The sequence below is a fragment of the Adelges cooleyi genome, unplaced genomic scaffold, assembly GCF_023614345.1.
Source record: "Adelges cooleyi isolate 19-005CV unplaced genomic scaffold, UGA_ACOO_1.1 ACOO_flye_CR_arks_rails_tigmint_CR_PRNA_23, whole genome shotgun sequence".
Taxonomy (NCBI): domain Eukaryota; kingdom Metazoa; phylum Arthropoda; class Insecta; order Hemiptera; family Adelgidae; genus Adelges; species Adelges cooleyi.
This window is the reverse complement of record NW_026095893.1, coordinates 15,823,384-15,845,119: the sequence shown is the minus strand read 5'-3', so window position 1 is coordinate 15,845,119 and position 21,736 is coordinate 15,823,384. Positions and strand designations below refer to the sequence as shown.

At 31.2% G+C, this 21,736-nt stretch overlaps 3 protein-coding genes across 5 annotated transcripts in view; 2 read left to right on the top strand and 1 right to left on the bottom strand.

Annotated features, from left to right (window-relative positions):
• The first annotated feature begins 4,160 nt into the window (after positions 1–4,160).
• LOC126836080 (myosin-2-like) lies at positions 4,161–11,683 on the top strand. 2 transcript variants are annotated; one of them, XM_050569098.1, is made up of 8 exons: positions 4,161–4,430; positions 4,510–4,685; positions 7,939–8,075; positions 8,151–8,363; positions 8,845–9,012; positions 9,085–9,207; positions 9,287–9,395; positions 11,400–11,683. In XM_050569098.1, the coding sequence occupies exons 1-8, from the start codon at positions 4,303–4,305 to the stop codon at positions 11,429–11,431; spliced, it is 1,086 nt and encodes a 361-aa protein (XP_050425055.1). In that variant the 5' UTR covers positions 4,161–4,302; the 3' UTR covers positions 11,432–11,683. The 2 variants fall into 2 exon arrangements, with proteins under 2 accessions (XP_050425055.1, XP_050425053.1); XM_050569096.1 differs by lacking the exons at positions 4,161–4,430; positions 4,510–4,685 and adding an exon at positions 7,206–7,813.
• A 1,106-nt stretch (positions 11,684–12,789) lies between these two features.
• LOC126835276 (elongation factor Tu-like) lies at positions 12,790–15,492 on the top strand. The gene is made up of 4 exons (XM_050567752.1): positions 12,790–13,053; positions 13,184–13,512; positions 13,718–14,367; positions 15,227–15,492. Exons 1-4 carry the CDS (start codon positions 12,912–12,914, stop codon positions 15,465–15,467), a joined length of 1,362 nt encoding a protein of 453 aa, XP_050423709.1. The 5' UTR covers positions 12,790–12,911; the 3' UTR covers positions 15,468–15,492.
• Positions 15,493–15,522: 30 nt separating this feature from the next.
• The window catches only part of LOC126835275 (uncharacterized), a 43,208-nt gene continuing 36,994 nt past the window's right edge, over positions 15,523–21,736 (bottom strand). For both annotated transcript variants that reach the window (XM_050567751.1, XM_050567750.1), the window contains 5 exons: positions 17,371–19,136; positions 16,648–16,776; positions 16,272–16,386; positions 16,063–16,200; positions 15,523–15,993 (listed from right to left, as the gene is read on the bottom strand). In XM_050567751.1, coding sequence (XP_050423708.1) covers positions 15,836–15,993; positions 16,063–16,200; positions 16,272–16,386; positions 16,648–16,776; positions 17,371–19,136 — 2,306 coding nt within the window. In that variant the 3' untranslated portion in view covers positions 15,523–15,835. The remainder of the gene's footprint in view (positions 15,994–16,062; positions 16,201–16,271; positions 16,387–16,647; positions 16,777–17,370; positions 19,137–21,736) is intronic.

The following is a 21,736-nucleotide window of genomic DNA, read 5'->3' as shown; positions in this document are numbered from 1 at the left end:
GTTATTACATCTATCGAGTCGTTTGAAATGAATAACTAGACGCGATAAAACTATATTAAATGGCAATGAAATGAAAAAGTCTAATAAAGATATGCATTTTGATTCTTGTCTCAAAATTATGTTGTACAGTATGATTAGTATTTTCAATATTTTTATTATTTTCTATCCAAAAAAATTGTAAAAGCTATTATAGTTTAAGTATAGTTTTTTTTCTAAATAAAACGATTAATATTAAAAATAGAAGAGATTTTTGCACATTTTTACGCGAATGAAAACTGTATAGGGGCTGTGATACATTAAATTCGCCAAATTTTCATAGTAAAATAGATTAGAATATTACTATGCAAAAGTTGCAACTATTTGATAGATCAACTTGTTTTTTCTATGCATTTTTTTAGTGTAGGTTTTTTGTATTTTCAAGAAATTATTAAAAATTAATGGATTTAGCTATCGAACATTTAAAACCAGTTAAAGTTTTCTTTTATTTATTGTAAAAAATTGTCGATTTTGCAACAATTCCTATATATTGATATTGATTCGTGCAAAACTAATTTGATGAAAAAAAAAATTGTAATTTGTTCTTTTGAAATGACTGTGGATTTTAAATAAAATCAATTGAGGAAGTCCATTCGTGACGTGTGAACAAGACACAAACAATTATAAATTAAAATTTTATAATAACGCCATTAAACGTAATAACAACAAATTATACGTCATAGGATTACTTTTAAGTGTTCTATTGAAATATTATGCATAATAACTATGATTCAAGTGTGTAAGTACAATATATATTTATACATATATATTAGATTGATTCAAATTTGCAATAATGTATGTTTATGAGCTGTAAAACGCGCATATTAATTATGAAATTTGTTGTTTATCGTAGTTATCCTACATATGTATTGCAATTATAAGAGTAATTTTTTTTATTAGCGAAATTATAATTAATATATACAACTTACAAGGAGTAACAACTGCGTCACGATACTGATATTTATAGCCTACGAAACTCTTTCATTGATTTTTAGCTATTACAAAACAATTAATTATTATCAATGCGTCACCAAACATCCAAAACACTTTTCCTGCTGTTCTACGCAACGTCACACTATTTCATGCTCAAAAGTTTTGCATGTAACAAATTAAGATGCGATATAATTTTATGGCTTTTAGAATAACCGGATTCATAAAATATTACTACAGCGGGTTAGTCATAGAGCTTCGCAGATATTTGGTTTTACAATATGTTTTTGTTGTTATTTTTTCTATTTTTGTGTCTATTTCCAAGATCGTATTCGACAACTGGACAGATTCCTTCATGTAGAAAGCTGTGTAATCAAAATCGCATATAAAAAGCCAAGCAAAAGTTCACCACTTTTCCTTCAAAGTCGAGAAAAACGCCCTAAAGATTTACACTAGTAGCAACTTAAAAAATATAGCACATGATTATTTTCCAAAAATTATAGTGGAATTACTTCCAAATTTCAATTCGGTATTCCTTAACCGTAGCATTGCAAATATTATTAAACCTTTCATCCGACAGGGGTAGACATTTTTTCTTTATTTTAATTCTTTTTATCAATTTTAGTTATCATATATCTACGTGAGTAGAAAAACTTATAAATGTAAGTACACGTTATCTTTTTTACCATCTATAGATGAGCAACGAAACGTGTTATTAGAGTACTTTTATCACTCAGTTATAATACGACTGTGATCTCCCCAACTACATCATACTCCGTCACACTATTACCCGATCCAACTGTGCTGGTTTTTTTAATTAATTCTTATTATTGTATTATCCATAACTGGTGTTTTTCGAAATAATTATTTCCTTATGTAAAATAAAACTAATAAAATTTAAAATAAATCAAATTTAATGAATAATGATGAATTAATTAAAATTTAATTTGACTTGATTTAAAATGACTCATAAGGTAAATCGCAAGTAGGTACTAACATTATACCTACCTATTGTTTTAAAAAAATACATATATTAATGTACTGCAATTATTGTGTGACCTTAAGTAATCTAATCTATTTTATACATTTTGTGAACCAAAATTGGATAAAACTAAGACTTTTACAATTACTACAGTACCTACTTTGAAGGAGTATATAGTATAACTATAAACCTACGAAGTCCAGTCAAATTATTATTTTAAAAATAAATAATTTAATTCTACTAAAAGATGGAACCTTGAAAACTACTCATTATTCTTGAAAGTTTTTAATAAATTATTAATATAACTTATAAATACTATAATTTAGTAATTACCTAATTAAATAATACCTTTCTGGAATATCTATAATAATTTAGATATCAACCAAATAACTCGATTTGAGTATTACCACAAAGTTACGTTTACGTTCCTGAAAGTTTTAAATTAAACAGCGATAAGTCAACAAACAGTTATTATAATTGTTGTTATTATTAATTAATAATTTTCGTCGAATTGTTTATTAGTATATAATGACGATAATTGTTCTATTTAGGGTTTAAAAATATTATTACAATACAAATGTTTCTGTAATGCTTCTACATACTTTTATCGAAATTGAGTTGACCTGTTATTATATTTTTATTTCCAAAACGAAAAATAAAATGTTAACCATTTGTAAATAAAAATTGATAGACAAAACCCATTTTGACCTAAAACTGTTTTGTTTTTATTAACATTACGCCGCTGTTTTGATCAAAATTAGAATATTTTAGCACAAAATCAATATAGATAATTTAATGACACGTCTTAAGTTTTCCAATTAATAATAATGAGGCCCTCTTAAAAATTGTATAAGTATGGCTGTTAAATCTGTATACCTCCCCCCCGTGGAAAAATCCTAGATACGCTACTGCTAACACTTACTTATAAATTGTGTAAATATACTGTATTCATGACTGCTCATAGGCGCAATTTCAATTTTTTACTTGGGGGGCTGGAATTTTTTTTTAATTACATTAATAAGTAAATATATTTTTATATTTTAAAATTGTATGCATAACCTAATTTTTTTGGTGGGGCTATGTCTAGCATTGGAGGGGCTAAGCCCACACTAGCCCCCCCCGTATTTGCGCCTATGTGACTGCCACATACATGGTAAGTACTGTATATTTTTTGGCAATATAGTTTACGGGTTAAATCGTTTACCTATTTAAATATTACAAAAAAATTGGTTATAATTACTTTGAAAATTATATACGAAATATTAGCTGTTTACATGAATTAAGACAAACTAACCAATTTTATAAAACAACACAGCTGTTGACAGTTATATTACATCTTAATCACTAGATAAATAGTTTTTAGACTAGACGAGTCCGCCTATTTTTATCATATATTTTTTACAAGTCCTTAATAACAAAACAATTTTTAAAATTTTTTTTTGGACCTAGGTAGGTCAATTTTTAAAAAAAATTATCCTAAAACACCTTATATTCCCAACTTTGTAATTTAACCGCCGATAGTGGTATAGACATAAAACCTGCACTGTTAAAATTCTAACTAAGTGTACTTTAACCAAATTTTAAGAAAATACATTTTTTTTTAATTTTTCAAAAACTTTTTTTGGGGTCAAAAAGTTAAAAATTAAAAACAAATATTTTGTTTATATAAAATTTAAGTTATGTTCTTATGATCCATATCATCTTTGAACCAATTAAGTTTTTTTTTGCTATTAATTTACGGCTTCAAACATGGGTATTTTGCTGAAAACTATCTACTTTTATGACCCACAACACAAATGTGACTGAACGAACATTTTCCAAATTCATGCAATACTTACTTATAAGTGAGTAGAACATCTAGTAAAAGTTTGGTGATGGGGACTTTAATCTAACATAGTTTCTTTTTTTTTTCTTGATTTTATTTCTTTTTGCAAAGGTACTTTGCAAGAGCTGCATAAAAGGTCATCAATAATATTATGAGTTTTTGGGCTCTTATCTAAATAATGTACAGTTTCATTCGTTCGATGTTGGAACAGCTGGTGTTTTGATTTTCAACCGAATAATATCGTAAGCTTCGATATGTTATAACTTGTTACAATATTGTGAGGCCTTGATAAATAGCACCCAAAAACAAGACGTGGTAAAAAAAGTAATGTCAAAAAAGTGTTGTTATCATAAATTGATAAGCGTTATCTTATCTTGGATTATTTTGTTAACGTGTCTAAAAACATTTTTTTTAAATATTACAATCTGTTGTAATAGTTATTGTTGTTTTTTTATTTGATTAGTTTTATGTAGATTATATCTTGATTTTAAATATTATTATGGTATAGTTTAAGCATGTTAGTCGCTAAATGGAACTACCAAGCGTGTCAAACAAAAGCTATGAGCTGCTAGGAATGTCGGAATCGGAGAGTAGTTCTTCTGTCCATATCCCATCGCCTCAAATGTTGGCCTCACCGAGGAAAAAAAAATACAGAAAGTATAATGCTTAACTCAGCACCTTATTTACGTACGCTTTGTAAGAAAGTTTTCAATTGAGTTAAATTTTTTTGTTTAAGATTTCAACGAGACAAGTTTGTTGAGAGAGTAACATTGGATAAATGTCACGTTCAAACGCGTACCATTTGTGTATTTTTCATTTTATCTGTCCTCATAGTCTGGCTATTGACCATGAGTTGGTTTATTAGTGCTTTACAGGGTGAACTAGACAAGTTCAACCGTACTATTATTACAAGTAAGTAATTTATAAATTGTTACAATTCATTATAAACAAAGCTTGTATGTTATGGCTCTAACCAATTCAGTATTTTAAACAAATATATTAACTATTTTATAACAGGTCATTTTATTTTAAAGATATTCATTGTTTGGTTTTATTAACACCATTTAAAATACAATACAAATAAAGCTGTGAAAATTAAAACATTCGTCTAAATAGACTACCCAAGGTTAAAAAATAAAATTAAGTTAAGTAGTAGAGATACAAATTTTAAATGAAACATGTTATTTGTTTGAGTTATAAATGTTCAACAATTTTAAGTAAATGGTAATAAAATATGTAATGTAAATTTTCATATAGTTTTAGTATAAACATTTTGTTATACTAATAGAGTTACAAAATAAAATAAAAAAGGTTTACTATTTGTTAGTAGTTAATGATTATAACAATATTTTACTTAATTATACATTACAAATTTGGAGAAGATTTTCAAATAGTGGAAGTAATATAAATAACATTTTACAATTATTAATATTTAAAAAGGTATTTTACGCATCAGGATAACATTGAATTACAATTAATTGGTGATATTTTCAAATTTAAAAAAAACAATGACAATTATTTTAAAAATTTTGGATTACACTTAATAGTTAAAATTTTCCTTTAATACTTTTTTTCATAATATGTATAATTTTCTTTAGCTCATACTCCTAAACACGATTAAAGATAATAATACAATGGAACATATTTAAAAATTATAATTACAAATATTCTATTAAATTTAGAAATAATTATGGGGAAATATAGGCTCAAAAGTATCAAATATGCAAATATATGCAATATGAGTTTACTGATTTAAAATCTACTCTTTGTGAATCAAATTTATATTGTATTTTAAGTATAATTCTAATTTGACTAAAAAAATATGTAGTCATAAATATGCGAGCTTTAGTAATCATTTAGTTTAAACATATCTAAATAAAATAAACTTATTAACAAAAAAAAGAAGTATCACAAAAATGTGTTGGTGGACATAGACTTTGATTCTTTTTATTGCCATGTTTTTATCACGTGAACCATTATTTATGAAACTCATTGTAAAAGAAAAAAAATCTAAAAATAATTGACAACATAGTATATTTTCATTTTTTTAATTTTACAGTCAAATTTGGGCATTATTCAATTAAGAATTTCATCTAGATGGAGTGATAAATAAAAAGTTTATTTTAGTTAATAATATACTATTTTGATATTCATTATTTATTATTCGCCAGTAGTTAATCTATGTTGAAGGGTAGTAATTTTTTGATTTATCAAATAATTTTTCTTTAAAATGTCAATAAACTTTTAAAAATTAGTGAATTGAGTTACCGAACATGTAAAAATACATAGTACAGATAAATTCTTCTTCTTTTAGGTGTGAACATTAGTTGATTTTACAACAATTCCAATACATTTTGGTTTTAATTCAAGCTAAACTATTTGTGTTAAAAAACTATTTTTTTCTATAGATTTTTGTAGATTGAGATAGTCTGACAAAAATAAAAAATAACTAATTAAGAATCCTTAATACTGTATTAATAAGTATACACTATAGTTTAAGCACAAAATAATATATTCTGTGATTTAAGCTCTAAATTATGATCTTGCAAAAATTATGTTCTTATCTATTATCTTACCTATCATATTCTAAGATATTAATTTGTTTTATTTTCATTTGTTACTATAAACTTTTCTTATGAAAAGATTGTAAATTCAATTAAATAATATTTGTAAATTTGAATTATATTTTTTATTTAATAAAATGTATTCTTACTGAAGTCAGACTTGACCCGAGGGTCGCTGTTTTAAAAACAGAATTGGGAATTTTCTAGGGATTACAAAAAATCGTACAGTATTTTTAAATGTCCATGACAATAATTTTTTCTTTTTGTCCATTCGGATTTCGGTAAATGCATCATTGGTTGTTGTACCATTTAATTAACTTTTGTTCATTAAAACATGTGATTTTACGAACTCGTAGTAAAAGCCTAAAAGTTTGAGTGGATAAAAATGTTTTGTGATACAATACTGAATACACAATTTTGCAAAATTATTATTATTTACGGAGATTAGAGATATGATTTGATAAAGGCGCTATTATTATGTTTTTTATTATTATCAAAGTTGCGTGGATAACGCGTGTTAAATAAATCTCCCCAAAGTTTTAGAAAATTACATTTAACCCTTCAATCCACTCAACCCTTCGTTTAAAATGTAAAAATTACCTTATTACGCTTACGAAATACCGTATTTCTTACCGCAATGTCAAATAAAAGAGATGCATAAAATTTCTTTTGTAAAAAGATTATATTTAATGATTAATTTTTCATTAAAAAAAAAAACATGTAGGTTTTGATAATTCACAATTTTACGGAAAAGACAGATTACAAAAAGAAATATAATTTTAATTTTACTTCTATTAAGAGTGTATTGTTTTAACTTGAAGGCTTTGTGCGCCGGGTGGCGGTTCATAATAATATGTGTCTGTATACTGTACTCGGTATTGATCAGCCCTTAAACACTGTACTCGCGTCGCCCCGCCCTTTCCATTCTGCGCGGCGTTTCTAACATGACTTACGTATCAGTGATTATCCCAATTCACGATCCCAGTTACGAAAGCTCGCTATAGTGCCATAATAAGGGGAAAAAGAGGTGTGATAATTGTAATAGAGTAACTAGTTGTATCAAATAAGTGAAACTCACGTCCATGTAAGACCAAAGCGGACACCGTGTCAAACCGTACATTAACGCCCTGATGAGCAGTGACGTTAGTCGGAGATCTGCCATCGGTGGCAAAAAAATGCGTAAGCGCAAAGAACTGGATGCCTTAACGGGCACGATTATTGGCACTAACAACAGAAATCGCCGACTTATGTGTTCCTCCGAGTCGGACTCTTGTTCGTCTTCACGGGCTCCGACACCGATCAAACTACGGAGGCAGATCACTCGTAGGCGAAAACATAGGTTCATTTCGAATACTTGGTGCAGTGCGTTACGCATGTCTTTAATGTTTGGCTGTGTTGTTTGGGTTGTATTCGAAACGTATACATTTTTCGATATTCGCAAAATACAACTACATTTACAAACCCAGCTCGATGAAGGTTGGAAATGTTTTATATTGAAAAAGTTGCTTGCTTATTTAACATGTCTATACTAACAAAGATTTTTATTCATAGGTACAAAAAAATTAGGTGTTAATTTTATTATATTACAATATTGTTTTCAGTTGCTGCCGGCAATCAAGGTGTTCCTGATGACTTGCAAAAATGTCATGCGATGTCTAAACAACTTCAAATAAATCAGACTGACATTTATCAACAATTATCTGGTTTTAATTTACAAATCACAAACTTAACACTGCAGGTATATTTAACTCTTAATGTTATGTATGTTAGTAAATATGATTTGTATAATAATTTTTAATTGATTAATCTACAGGTTAAACAATTACATACGAGTCTTTTATCAATTGAAAAACGTATTCCTCCACACGTCCCATCACCAGACGTCAGGAAAGATTTATCCGCAGAAGTGGCTAAGTTTGGAAGTGAACTTGAAGATTTAAATATAAACGTTAGAGCCCTCAAAGAGAATACTGCTTCTTTACAATCCAACCAAAAAAAATTGGATTCCAACATTACACAAATAATTGTATGTTTGTATTACGGTTCGGGAGTTAAAGCATTTGCTTATTTTTATGGCTAGCCAAGTGCTATACAAATTTATGCCAAGTTACAACAAATTTAAGCGTGAAGTTTGAAAGTAATTTTTGTAAGAAATTCATTTATAAGTTTTTTGTTAATATTTTTGATTTTGATGATGCAGGCCTCTAACAAACACCCAGATTTTTGGTCTATCATTAAAAAAATGCTTGTGGTAAAACTAAACGAAAACTATTTTCAAAACTGTATTTTATTTCGTAGTAATAATACCACTTGTTTTGCTTTTGTTTTGTACTTAGCATGGGCACAAAATACAAGTATTTTATAATAAAAAAAACAAATGTTTTTAAGCGCTTATTTTAAATGTTATAAGTGCCTTAAGTCCCGAACCCTAGTTAAAATGAGTATCATCATTGATTATTTGTATACCATTTATAAATTATACATAAAGCAAATTTATTTGTGTTTAGGGCAATTTAACTCTTATCAGGGGCTCTAAGACTGATGAAACCAGTATTAATCGCATGTCAGATGAGTTACGAGTTCAAATTAATGATTTGAGTAGTAACATCACAGCAGCTAATCAAACATTGTCAAGTAAACTTGTTTGGCTTTCTCAAGATCAGAAAAAAGATAAAGTTGGTTAAAAACTTGTGTGAATACAATTATATTGAAAATGTTGCACTTTTAACTGCTGTATTTTTTTATAGGATGAAATAGAGAAATTAAAAGAGAATAGCCAAAAATTTTTGGCTCAATTAAAAACTATTGAAAGCAAATATCAAATTTCAGAAGACGAGCTTACCAAAAAGTTCACTGACACTAAATTAGAGGTAATAAACTAATGGTGTATATATGTTATGTTTAAATTCTATATTATAATATTATATTAACCAGGTTTTTTTTTTATAGGTTTCTAATCTTAAAAACCAAATCGACAAGATTGCGTCTAATGTTACCAGTTTACATGCTCAATCAGTACCTGATAATAGTATTGTAAAAAGTCCTAGTCAATTGCCAGGTAACAAAACAAAATAATATTTTAACACATCTACTATAGCCCGGTTAAACAACATTATTGCAAAGCCTCATAATTGGCTTGTTACTGATTGTATCTATTTGCTTTAACTTGACGATGTTTAAAATTTACAAAAAAAACAAACCGTATCATCTAAAATTTGTTTGAAATATTTCGAACAATGGTTCTTTCAGAACGTATATATTATATTTAATAATTAAAAATTCTCCGTATTATTTTACTTAGGCGCTTATACATTTTTTAAAATTACCAACAAATTTCTTAATTATCCTGAGAATTACGTACATGTACAATTTTTTGTTTAATCTATATGTATAAAAATGAATGTATGTTTGTCTGCTTGTCCTTTATGCATTAGTTCACCATTCATCCAATCGCCATGAAACTTTGTGAAGTTGTTGAGTACACTCCCGCAAAGGTAACTGGCATAGTACTTTTTGAAAATTCCACCCCTAAGGGTGGCCTCAAACACGAATTTTATACTTTAAATACAAAATATTTTTTGTTGCTAACCCAAAATAAACACTTAGTTTGCTAACCATAGTAACCACAGTACTCGAGCGAATGGTAGGTGATGAAACAGGCCGGTTCTGAGGACGCTATTAAACATTGGAACTGGAACTGGGACTTGGACCGGGATCGGGACTGGGACCCTTAAATAAGAGGGGGGTATAATCAATGTAATGTTATGTACATAATATGTAGATCCAAAAAAAAGCCGAGACAGGGTATGCTATAAAGCTTTACAATATACAACCTGGAGTACTGAGTTTTATTAATCTTATTTGTAATTATTTTACTCGGCCCTGGGAACTAAATCCCGGGCAACACCTGGTCCGGACAGCTTGTATTCTATAAAATTCCTCTAGAACAGCGGTCGCCAACCTTTAGGACCTCACGGACCACTAAATCCATAACGCTAAATTTTACAGACTACTTATACTTTAAACTATATAGTGTTTATACTGTGAGTCTCTTATCAAGAGGGTTTTTAGCTAACAGTTTTTTTTCATAAACATCATTCCACTGATAAGTCGTATACCAAATAAAAAATTTAAAAAACGTTTCTAAAATAATAATAAAGGATATTCTTTGTTTATAACAAAATGTTTTAAGTTAATTTAATTATTTCTAAACAATTCAAATTTAGTACAGAACAGTTAATTGTTATACAATTTTAGTCTTAATATGATGTTTTATTATATAAAATAATTATAAATGTTACTTTGCTTTTTTTCACTCAATTTATTTATAAAATGTATGTAAAAAAAAAACAAATAATAAAATATTCATAAAGAACGGCGCACGTTAACAATACAAAATTATTACAACACAATCAAGGGTCGACTAAATATTTCAATAAAAATAAATTTAGAAATTAGAGACCATTAGTTGATTGCAGTGTTGGGCCTTCAAGGCCCGTTAAGCTACATGTTGAACTTTTACCAATCGGGTTAAAAGTAGTATAACATTTTTTAGATACCAATATTAATATTATTAATTTATTCACAGTCATAACTTTTTCTTTTGTTTAGTAAAGGCTGCATTTTTCTTTGCTGCAATCACCAGTTCTCTCCACTATTTTTTCATTTTTTCTATCAATTCTTCACTGTTAACGATACTCGACCCTAACGTTTCCTGACCCATTTTGACCATCTTTGTTTTAGTCAACTGCATATGCTTCTAGGAACTTATTTTGCTACATCCTCAGGTTGTTTACTATTGTGCTAGCCTGAGGCTTTTATTTTGGTCGTTTCATAACTGCTGAGTTTTACAAGTTTAGTTCAACAACAATGTCGATTGCTATAGTTTATAGTATTATTAAAAATACACTTAATATTTTATAAGTTAAATTTCGTAAGTTAAAGAATTATGCAAAGGTGTAAGATAGTATAAACTATATAGAGAGGTTGTCAATTATTTAAAAATTAGAAAGTATATAATGTTCTCTAATATATTAACAAATATGTCGTTTTATCATTTCAGAAAGCAATTCAACTACTCAACATAAGCCTTGAAGGAATTCCTTGTACTGTTCGAGTTGCATTTTGCACAATAAGTATTGTTAATTTGTTTATTTTTGTTTCATTATCAAAATTGTTTCGTTATTAAACTATTATCAATAATCTGTGTGAACTTGTTCAATTTTTAATACAATTATTGAAGAAAATCTATTTTTAATGTGTAGTGATAATTTTAAGTTAACTATTTTCTGTAAAATTCAATTGCATTTAAATGTGTCTTAATAAACATTTATATTGATGACTATATATTTGATGTTTATTTTTAACTGCCTAAAATAATTTAACTTAATAAAATTTAAATAAATATATTTTGATAGATTTTGTTGTTACAATAGTTTAATTTTAATATAGTCTTTCACTATTTTGATTTATTTTTTAAAATTATTTAATTAAAACACCAAAATGGTTAACCGGACACTATTTCAATGCCTATTATTAGAAAATAACAAATTAGTTATTTTCACACTACAATGTTTAGCTATTGTGAGTTTAAAATTGAATTATTGTAACTGCTATCAAATATAAAATATTATTCCTATGGTGTAGTTATAAGTTATAACAATAATTTTGTGTTTACTGAAGTGAATTGAATCGATTGACTATAAGTATTATATATATTTATATTTTATACTTTTACTGTTAAGGGGATTGTATGCGGGATGTTTTTTGACGTTTTAGAATTTATACCAAAAAGCCAGGCAATATTTCGACTACTTAGGATAGTCCGATTTAAATTCTGTAAAGAGATTCGAGTTTTGTTGAAGCCGATTTTTGATTTTTTCCTTTTTTTATGTAAAAAAGTTGGGTTTTAATAATAAAAAAATTGCAATTTTATTTATTTAATTACAAGAAATTAAAATGTAGACCTAACCAAAGAACTTGAATTGTCTTACAAAATTGAACCATCTTATGTAGTTGAAATTTTGTCTGACTTTTTGCTCTAAAATAAACCAAAATGGATTTTACTTCTAGAAAAATAGTTTAAATTAAAAATACTACCTTGAAGCTTATACAAATTAACCAGTAAGTAATGGACATGGTCAAAATTTATTAAAATCACTTTTTTCTAAAAATATTGCCTATACAAAACTCCTTAAAAACAGACCGCACGCAATCCCCTTAATATTATATTATACCTATTAATTATTCTATTCTGTGTATGCGGCCTTGGCCTTATCTTCTACAGCCGTGATGTGCAAGGTTATTAACATAGACATAATAATATTGTATATTAATATTATGTCTATGGCCAAAAATAATATCACAGAATATTTTGTGATAATATTCTTATCACCACGAAACTTTCTTATCAATATTTAATATCATATCAATTTTATCAATTCAGAAATAATATAATTTTCATTTATTTTTGTTTTTCATAATATAAATTGTTAATTGTCATATTATACTAATATATTCTCAAATCAAATATAGTACATACTTCATAAGTGTATAAACTTCATATATATAAATAATGTTTATTAAATCTTGTTTTGTAAAACATTCTTCATGGTGTAAAAAGTTATTTTTTTACAATCAAATTAGCAAAGGTGGTGAGATTCACAAATCAACATTGAAATATTATTCGACAATACCCAAACCTACTTGTAATATTGGTAAGTATAATAAAAAAACATAACTCAATTTCATAGTTTATTTATTTTTTTGTGCAATAAATAAATGTGTGTATTTTTTAAAAATTCCCTACACATATAAACAGCATTGTATTATTACATTATCGATAAGGTACAATTGGTCATGTGGATCACGGGAAAACTACTTTGACAGCTGCAATCACTAGAGTACAGGAAAAAGATGGTTTATCAAAATTCATAGATTACAACCAAATTGATAAAGCTCCAGAGGAAAGAGCTAGAGGTATAACTATAAACATAGCGCATGTTGGTTATGAAACATTAAAACGTAAATACGCTCACGTGGATTGTCCGGGTCACGCCGATTTCGTTAAGAACATGATAGTCGGGGCATCTCAAATGGACGGTGCTATTTTAGTGGTTGCTGCAACAGACGGTTCAATGCCACAAACTCGAGAACATTTGCTGTTAATTAAACAAGTATTAAGATTTTTTTTTCACTTATACCTGGATAAATATTTTTATACACGATCAGGATGTCCCACCAGAATTTATCCTTCATAATGTCTCTTAAGTTGTTGCTGTAATAAATGTCCTGTCTCTTTGAAACCGCAATGAGTAAATCTTTGCGGTTAGATTGCGGATTCTTAATTAAACTAATTTTTTTGTTATATATCTTTTATAGGTTGGTGTAAATCACTTGGTAGTGTATATTAACAAAGCCGATATATCTGAAAATGATGTAATAGAACTTGTAGAGCTTGAAATAAGGGAGTTATTGACAGATTTTGGATTTGAAGGTGAAAATGTTCCATGCATCGTTGGATCAGCTCAGCTTGCTTTAAACGGTGACACGTCTGAACTGGGAGAAAAATCAATTAGAAAACTATTAGACGCTATCGACAATCATATTCCTACGCCACAACGTGATTACTCGTCACCATTTTTATTACCAATAGACAATGCTCTGTTAGTACCTGGCCGCGGGGCGGTTGTAATCGGTACCATTAAACGAGGAACTGTAAACAGGAATGACAAAATTGACTTGATTGGTTTCGATGAAAAAATTTCAACCAGCGTTAGCGATATCCAAATATTTAAACAATCTGTGCCTACGGCTAAGGCCGGGGATAACGTAGGACTCCTAGTGAGAGGCATTAAACCTAAAAACATTCGCAAAGGAATGATAATATGCCCAAGTAATAGTTTGACAATGAACAACCATTTCAAAGCTACAATCTATTTCCTCATGCGTGCTGAAGGAGGACGATCAAAACCAATTACGTCCAAATACCAGCAGCAATTATTTAGTCATACGTGGAATATCGCTAGCAGGTTATTATAAATTAACTTCAACTAAAATGTATAACGTATATTAGAGTCAAGTGAACAAATTTAAACAAACAAAAACTGTATATTATCCAGAAAAACATCTTATTTATGAGGATTAAAAAGCTTTTTTTTCAAAATTGTATTATAAGCGTTTATGTTTTTACTTTTTTATAGTTTTTCTAATAAATCTAACTAATTTATTAATAAAACCAAAAATCAGCCTTTTAGCCCCCAAAGAAAAAACAGTAAGCTTCACAAAAAAAAAATTGAAATCCGTCCAATAGATGCGCTAGAAAGACTTCTTTGAAGTAATTTTTTATCAAACTTTCGCCATAACTTAGAGAAAAATAACTTTAAGTTTTATAACTAGAAAAACTTAATATTTTTTTGCCTTAAAATTTGTCTGCATACTTAAAATGGGTTACTCAGATCCATTAATATCAAATATTGTCTATCCTTTGCCCCTTAAAAAGCCCATTCTGTTCCACTTAAAAAAGTTTTTTTCCATTTTGCCCCAGAATTTGTTATTCTAGTCTTTCAAGTCTTTTTAATTTTAACTTATGATGGAATTTTTAGACATGTGTCTAAATTAATAATATTTGTTGAAAAAAGTTATTAAAAATTCAAAACTGAATAGTAAAATTAATAAAATTGAAGAACTTGATGTTTTCAAGTATAAAGCTCTTGTTTAAAAATTTGTTTATTTTATTGTAGTTTTACTTTTATTATATATTTTTTTAATATTGCAGTTTTTCTAGAATTAATTTTTTTTATAAACCTGAAGCATAACATTTATTTTTTAACAGGCACTAGTTATTATATATCTGTATATTTTATTTATATTGTCTGTTTTGTTCATTAGAATTGACTTGGATCCATCTATACCGATGATCATGCCCGGAGAACACGCTGAAGTTCGACTCACTTTACTCAATAAAATGGTTATGGACATTGGTCAATCGTTTACAATAAGAGAAAATGGGAAAACTGTAGCTACTGGTATTATTAGTGAAAAGTTACCAAATGTAAATTTACCTAAAGGAATTCTCGGTAAATTAATATTAAATTATGATGAACAAAAAGGTTGTGGTGCTAAGGTTTGAAAATAAATATTAAGTATACAGATTTTTTCAATGTATTTTTATTTATATTCTATTTAACAGAAATCACAATGGCACAATATGTAAAATGAAAATGAACATAAAATAATATAAAAATCATAATATTATTATATATAATCAACATATAGATAAGATAACACTCTCTATGTACACTATTCATAAATAAGTTTTATACATTTTTATCACAAATTAATTTTATTTTAATTTGTGGTAGTTATTGTTAAATATTCATAATAATTAGGTTTAAGAAAACATATTTTTATGTTGTTGGTAAAGGAGTTTAACGCCTACTGACGGACCCGAATACCACTACTTATTTATTTATGAATAAATAGCTCACAGCAAGAAGATTATGTAATGTGACGTATGCCGAGCGAAACGGTCCCGTTAACTAATCTCTTCATCAAGTTCCAAGCTTCGGTGCGCGACATACCAGTAACGTCTATATCGTTTACCGATACTAGTTCATCTCCAGCCAATATCTGTCCACACTGTTCGGCGCATCCACCTGTGGAGAGATAAAAACAATAAATTTATTTGCAATGAGGAAAAAATATATTATTTGTGATGTAATTACCTGTGAAAATTTTTTTCACTGTCAAAGGTTGATCTCCAGACGGCGAATTTTTTCCCCCTTCTAGACTGAAACCCAAACCAGAACCGTCTTTAGACAGAATCACTTTGACCATTGGTCCAAAAGTTTGATTACTCGTGTCTAAAACAATATTATAAAAAATGTTGAGAGTTGCAAAGCAATTTAAAGGAAATCATTTTGTTAATAATTACTGTTTTTGGTTTCAATGGAATTTGATATTTCAGCTAGCTGAGGTAATCCGTTTGGTTCTGCACTCGCTTCAGATTTACATCTGGATAATACCAATACTACTTCGGATCGTGGTGCCTATATAAAAACAGTAGTATATTATTATACTGAAAAATCTTTCATAAAGAGTACAGGAGAAAAACCTATAAGACTTGACAGTATCAATTTTTAAACATTTATGCGTTTATGATTGAGCTAAAGAAAATTATTATTAACGTTTTAACCGTTTCTTAATAATTTATATAATTTTTTAAAAGCTGAATAAACAAAATTAAAACAATACAATTTTCTTGAAAACTTATATTTCACTTTATTTTATTTTATGACAGAGGTGTTTACTTTAAGTATAGCCAGTGATTCTCGGTGTGTAATTCCTTTCATGCTCTTGCCGTTAATTGATAGTATACGGTCACCTTTCTTAACGCGCCCATCTTTATCAGCCGGACTTCCAGCTAATACTTTGTAGACCTAAAAAAAAAAAAAAATACATAAAACTTCAAACTAATAGCTTTAAATGTAATAATAGAAATAAAAAATTAATGAAATACAATCGTTTAATTTTAAAAATCAACTATAAAATAAGTTGTTAGTGTATATTTATCAAGTTGAGATAGTAAATACAATTTTTTTTAAATAAATATATTTTTTGAACTTAAGTAGTAAGAGTGTTATTAATAATTATAAAACGATATAATGATTGAACTTAAAAACGTGTTATCCCTGATTAAAAATATTTCACTTGATATGTTGTCCTGCTTCTAAAATTATACGGAAACATTTTATCATACCAAATAAACTTGGCGACGTTTTCTTTGACATGTACTGCAGATGTACGAAACCTATATCCGTTAGATGGAATAGGAATAATTTTGCAAGATAACCTTCTTAATAGATCAGTGACCCCATTTACTGTTAAGTAATATTATTATATATAATATTAAGTAATGACTCGATAGTCATATTATTAGTTACAGATACATATTAGATTAGCTACAGATTTTATATATTATGGTATGTACGTTGAAAGACTTGGGGTTTGATTGAAATTGCTGTTAGACTTACTGTTATCTCTTTAGTCTCGTAGTCGACACCACCCGCAAGAGTTATGCCGACGCTGCTGGTGGCACTGTCCCGGTGCAGTATGACGACCATGACTTCAACGGTTTGGGACGGCACGACGGCCGACTCCTCGAGCGTTTGATTGGCGTCCTCGATTAGCTGCTGTAGTTCCTGCTGCGATATCAGACTAGTGGACGATGCCAGCGAACTGATGCTGCCGAACTGCTCGGCGCTCACGTACTGCATGGACGAGTCCTCGCTGGTGGTCGATTCCATCGACGACATACGGTTGTGCGAGTATTTAGACTTGCCTTTCGGCTGCCTGTCGTTGGCGGATACGTCCATAGCGTAGTACTCAGTCTTGACGTTGTTGCCGTTGACGCACGGCCGAACCGGGTCGGAAGACCACAACGTGTCCAACGTCGGCTGTTGCTGTGGTTGACGACCGGCCGTCGGTTTACATAACGGATACAATGGTTCGGGCTTGCCGCTGCTGTTTCTGGCCGAGCACAACACGTTCTTTCGGTTGATGGCCTCTACGCTTTCGGGTTTCAACACGCGCTTGCTGCACCCGTTGACTTCATCGGCCGCCGCCATTATGCACCGGTTGGGCGATGGCGATGACGTCGGCGAGTACTGCGAAATGCTCGACCGGCTTGAACTCAACGCCGAATCCTCGTCGCTGTCGCCTTTGAACGCGGCCGCCTTGGACTTTGACAAGCCGATGATCGATTCCCTGTTCGGTCGCTCGTCTTGTATAATGTGCCTGAGTTCTTCCCGACTGGAATTCAACGAAGATGACGAAGACGAGTGCTGTTCTTCGACGACCACCACCGCGGCCGCCGCCGGTATAGCCGACGGTTGTACGGCCCGAACGGTCTTCACCGGACTGGCGTATCGCGTCACCGTGCCCGTCACCGGCCTGTTGACGTAAGTCTTGGTCGGCGGACAAAACACCGGTCTGGATTCGACGTCGCCGGTGTCCACGACGTCTTTGCTCTTGATCTCCGGCAGATCTGGAATGGCCGGGTGTCGGTCGTCGTCGACGGACATGTTGGCCTTTTCCGGTATGACCAATCCGCGGAGTTTAGACATGCTGCGTCGCCGCTGTTCAATGAGTGTATTCAACGACGATCGTCCCATTTCGGCGTACGTGTTCATTGTGTTGAAGTACTTGCTGTACGGTTCCACCAGACTCTGAGACCGCCGGTGATACTGTGACGCCGTGTCCGTGAAACTGATGGCCCGCGTCAACGGTGTCTTGGCCTCATCGGCCGTTGCCGGCACTGAAACCTGTGTTTGGTATTGATTTCGTTGGTGGCAGCGTTCGGCCGACGGATTTCGTGGCAGAGTACTGCTACCCCGAGTCGAAACGGGTGGCGTGCTAAGGGGCGACGAGTCTGGCGAGCCCGACGAATACGCGGACGATGACGACGACGAGGTCGAGTCTTTTTTGTCGGACCTCGATTCGGCGGCGGCCCGCGACGAAAATAGCGCTATCTTGTCCCTGACGCTCGATTTGCTGCACGTGTCTTCCGTCGACTTGCAGCTGTTGCTATTGCCGTTGATCGCCATGGGCCTCTTTGCCGCGGTGGTACCGTCCGTCGACTCCGAGTCGTCGGATCGAGACAATATAATCTCGTACGTAGATTTCATCGTTTCCGGCCTTCCGAATTCGCTACCGGCGTAAAATCGTTCCGGCCCATAGTTGAACGACGAAGTTATATCCGTGACCACATCCATCGCTTTGTCGTTTTTATTTTGGACTTCTGCAACACAAAAAATACAACGGATAAGTATGTGTTATGTAACTTTCCCTAAACGATAATATTTGTGAATACGTAGAATTTATTTTTTGATCTTCCCTAACTCCTGTGCTTTGTACATGCATCGTCAAAATTATTTACTACTTCTTTATCATTACTTTTACTCCTTAATTTGTAACTTTTTATGTCCTCCTATTTCCACTATGATGGTGGCCACTCTTAAGCTATTTTTTATACATCATTTTTTTAAAATTATTTTTGTAAATCGGTAGGTATCTTATACTATTTTGTTGATAAAAATATAGCATACAGTTTAAACTTATCTGTTAGGTTAGGCATTATGAATTTTAGGTTGAATTTCCTTTTTTATTTATTTATTGATTTTAACTAGATGTGTAATTTACCGTTTGATATTTATACATTTTTAAATTATTTATTTGCCTATATAATGCCCCTTAGAAACCCGCTTTCAATCCCCTTAAGCCTACGGGACGACCGATGACTTGTAATAATTTTGTAATATTATTTGGACTGAACGATTGTAGTAAGGTCGCGATGGGAGTACATACGGGAACGCAGGGGATACCCACTTGATGGGTTGGCATTGAACGCCCACGAACATTAGTGGCAACACTAGGAAATAATACCTGACAAATGTTCAAAGTCGTTTTGCGACTGATTGTCATTTGTCAAAACGCGTCTTCTTCATTAATTATCGCCACAAGGAGCAGACCTTGTACCTTGGCAAAGAATTTTCAAAAGAAACGAGCTAAGCGAACCTTTGTGTTGCACGCGCGCACATTAGTTTTGAGTAGATGGTAACCATAACGGTAAATACTACCTAGCTGGCCTCACGGAGATTTAAATAGATGTATATATACATAATATTATATACGCTGTACCGACGTTAACTATTAACGTACGAAATATCAGCAAAATAACAATCATTTAAGTTAATACTAAAATGTATAAGCGTCGCCAGTTAATCCTGAAACCCAAGTGCGTTTAAGTATCGACTGAACGATTTTGTACACACGTCTAATTATTTGTATGTTCGAAATAATTCAATTTTAATAGCGAATAAGCTAAACCTGTCTTTAGCCATCATTGTTCGTTGCTTCCCAAAGTGGTTTACTTAATGGAAAAATATACAGTTCACCCGCAGTCTTGCATAAAGCTGTAATTTACCGAAAAAACCGTTTTGCTGCTAGGTCGTTTACAGGCGTACTTCAAACGTTTGGCTGGACTACCGCTGAAAAATTAGAAGATAGTCCATGGATGCGCCATTATCTGGCATTCGTGTCATTAGCCATATAAGCGGCAAAACGTTTGTAATGAACAACCACCGCCCAAAGGGCGCGTGTGCTCTAGGTTTCCACAACAAAGAAATAGAAAAGAATTAGCCATAATACCATTAAAGCGATTCCTATGTGAACTTATTGCCAACGAATGATACTAAATAAACTTTTATGAATATTAATCGCACCGAAGAATAATCAGGAACACTAACTCCGGGTAGAGGAGTCGTGCTAGACATGTTGAGATCTAACAGCTAATGTTATGAAATATGTGGCTTCTCTTCCTTTCTAGTTGCTCCATCATCTCCTGTCATTTTATCTATATTTACATCATATGCAATTTTCTATCGTGTCTACGAAAATAATATTGCACAATTCAGACGAAACTAACTCACTGCGGAATCGCTGTTTCTCATAGGATTCCGCAGTTTACAACTAGCAATGATACTGTGGAGTATGAACTATAAATCAATCGATAATTACATTACACAATGCAACGAACGGAGCATATTGCATTGGATAACTCGTGTGTTTGGGTAGTAAGACTGCCGGTGGGTGAACGTTATTATAGCTGAGACGCGGAGGTGCGTGAACGGTGGAATATATAGACTTTAGAGAGCAGCTGCTGATGGCGACGTACAGAGAGAATAATCGCATGCACGACCACGGACAAGTTGATGGTTTTATTTTAAAAAATGAATTGTGAAAACTACTCTGTGAATAGGAGAATCATCGTGAAACAACGACCACTCACTCGAACTCGTGATTTCAACGACTCGACGTGTTATTTTAGTGCGAGTAGTCGGCATTATTTTTAAGCGTCAGATTTTATAATTGAATATACCAACAACAAATGGAAACATGATTCCACGCAAGACAGTTAAATTACCTATTGAGTGCATAAACAAATCGGCCATCGTTTAGTAACGTTTTATAATTGGAGAGTCGTTGAATCCATTGCGATTATACACTGTATAGTGTATATACATACAATATATATATATATATAAATATATAATTTATAACATAAATCATTAACATGTAACGATCCGTTTCACTATTTGGATAACAGTGCGAGTTGTTTAATCGAACTCGAAAATCGCGCGATGCACACGGCGCATCTTCGATTATTATCATCGAGAAAGCAATAAAATTTGAGTAAAAATATAAAACAAAACTGTTTTCCAAGTCATTTATAAGCGGTTTTCGAGATTTTACCGGATGATATAATTTTATTTATGCATTTTCAAAGATCATCCGCATAAATTAAAACGACTGTTTAGCGCCCGTCCGTTCCAAGATCAT

Bases quoted from the DNA above. Each gene is read 5' to 3' on its own strand.
- LOC126836080 (XM_050569096.1), top strand. From the start codon at position 7,468: ATGAGCAGTGACGTTAGTCGGAGATCTGCCATCGGTGGCAAAAAAATG. The intron at 7,814-7,938 runs GTTGGAAATGTT...TATTGTTTTCAG, and splicing joins ACAAACCCAGCTCGATGAAG to TTGCTGCCGGCAATCAAGGT. The intron at 8,364-8,844 runs GTATGTTTGTAT...ATTTGTGTTTAG, and splicing joins CCAACATTACACAAATAATT to GGCAATTTAACTCTTATCAG.
- LOC126835276 (XM_050567752.1), top strand. From the start codon at position 12,912: ATGTTTATTAAATCTTGTTTTGTAAAACATTCTTCATGGTGTAAAAAG. The intron at 13,513-13,717 runs GTATTAAGATTT...TATCTTTTATAG, and splicing joins ATTTGCTGTTAATTAAACAA to GTTGGTGTAAATCACTTGGT. The intron at 14,368-15,226 runs GTTATTATAAAT...TTTGTTCATTAG, and splicing joins ACGTGGAATATCGCTAGCAG to AATTGACTTGGATCCATCTA.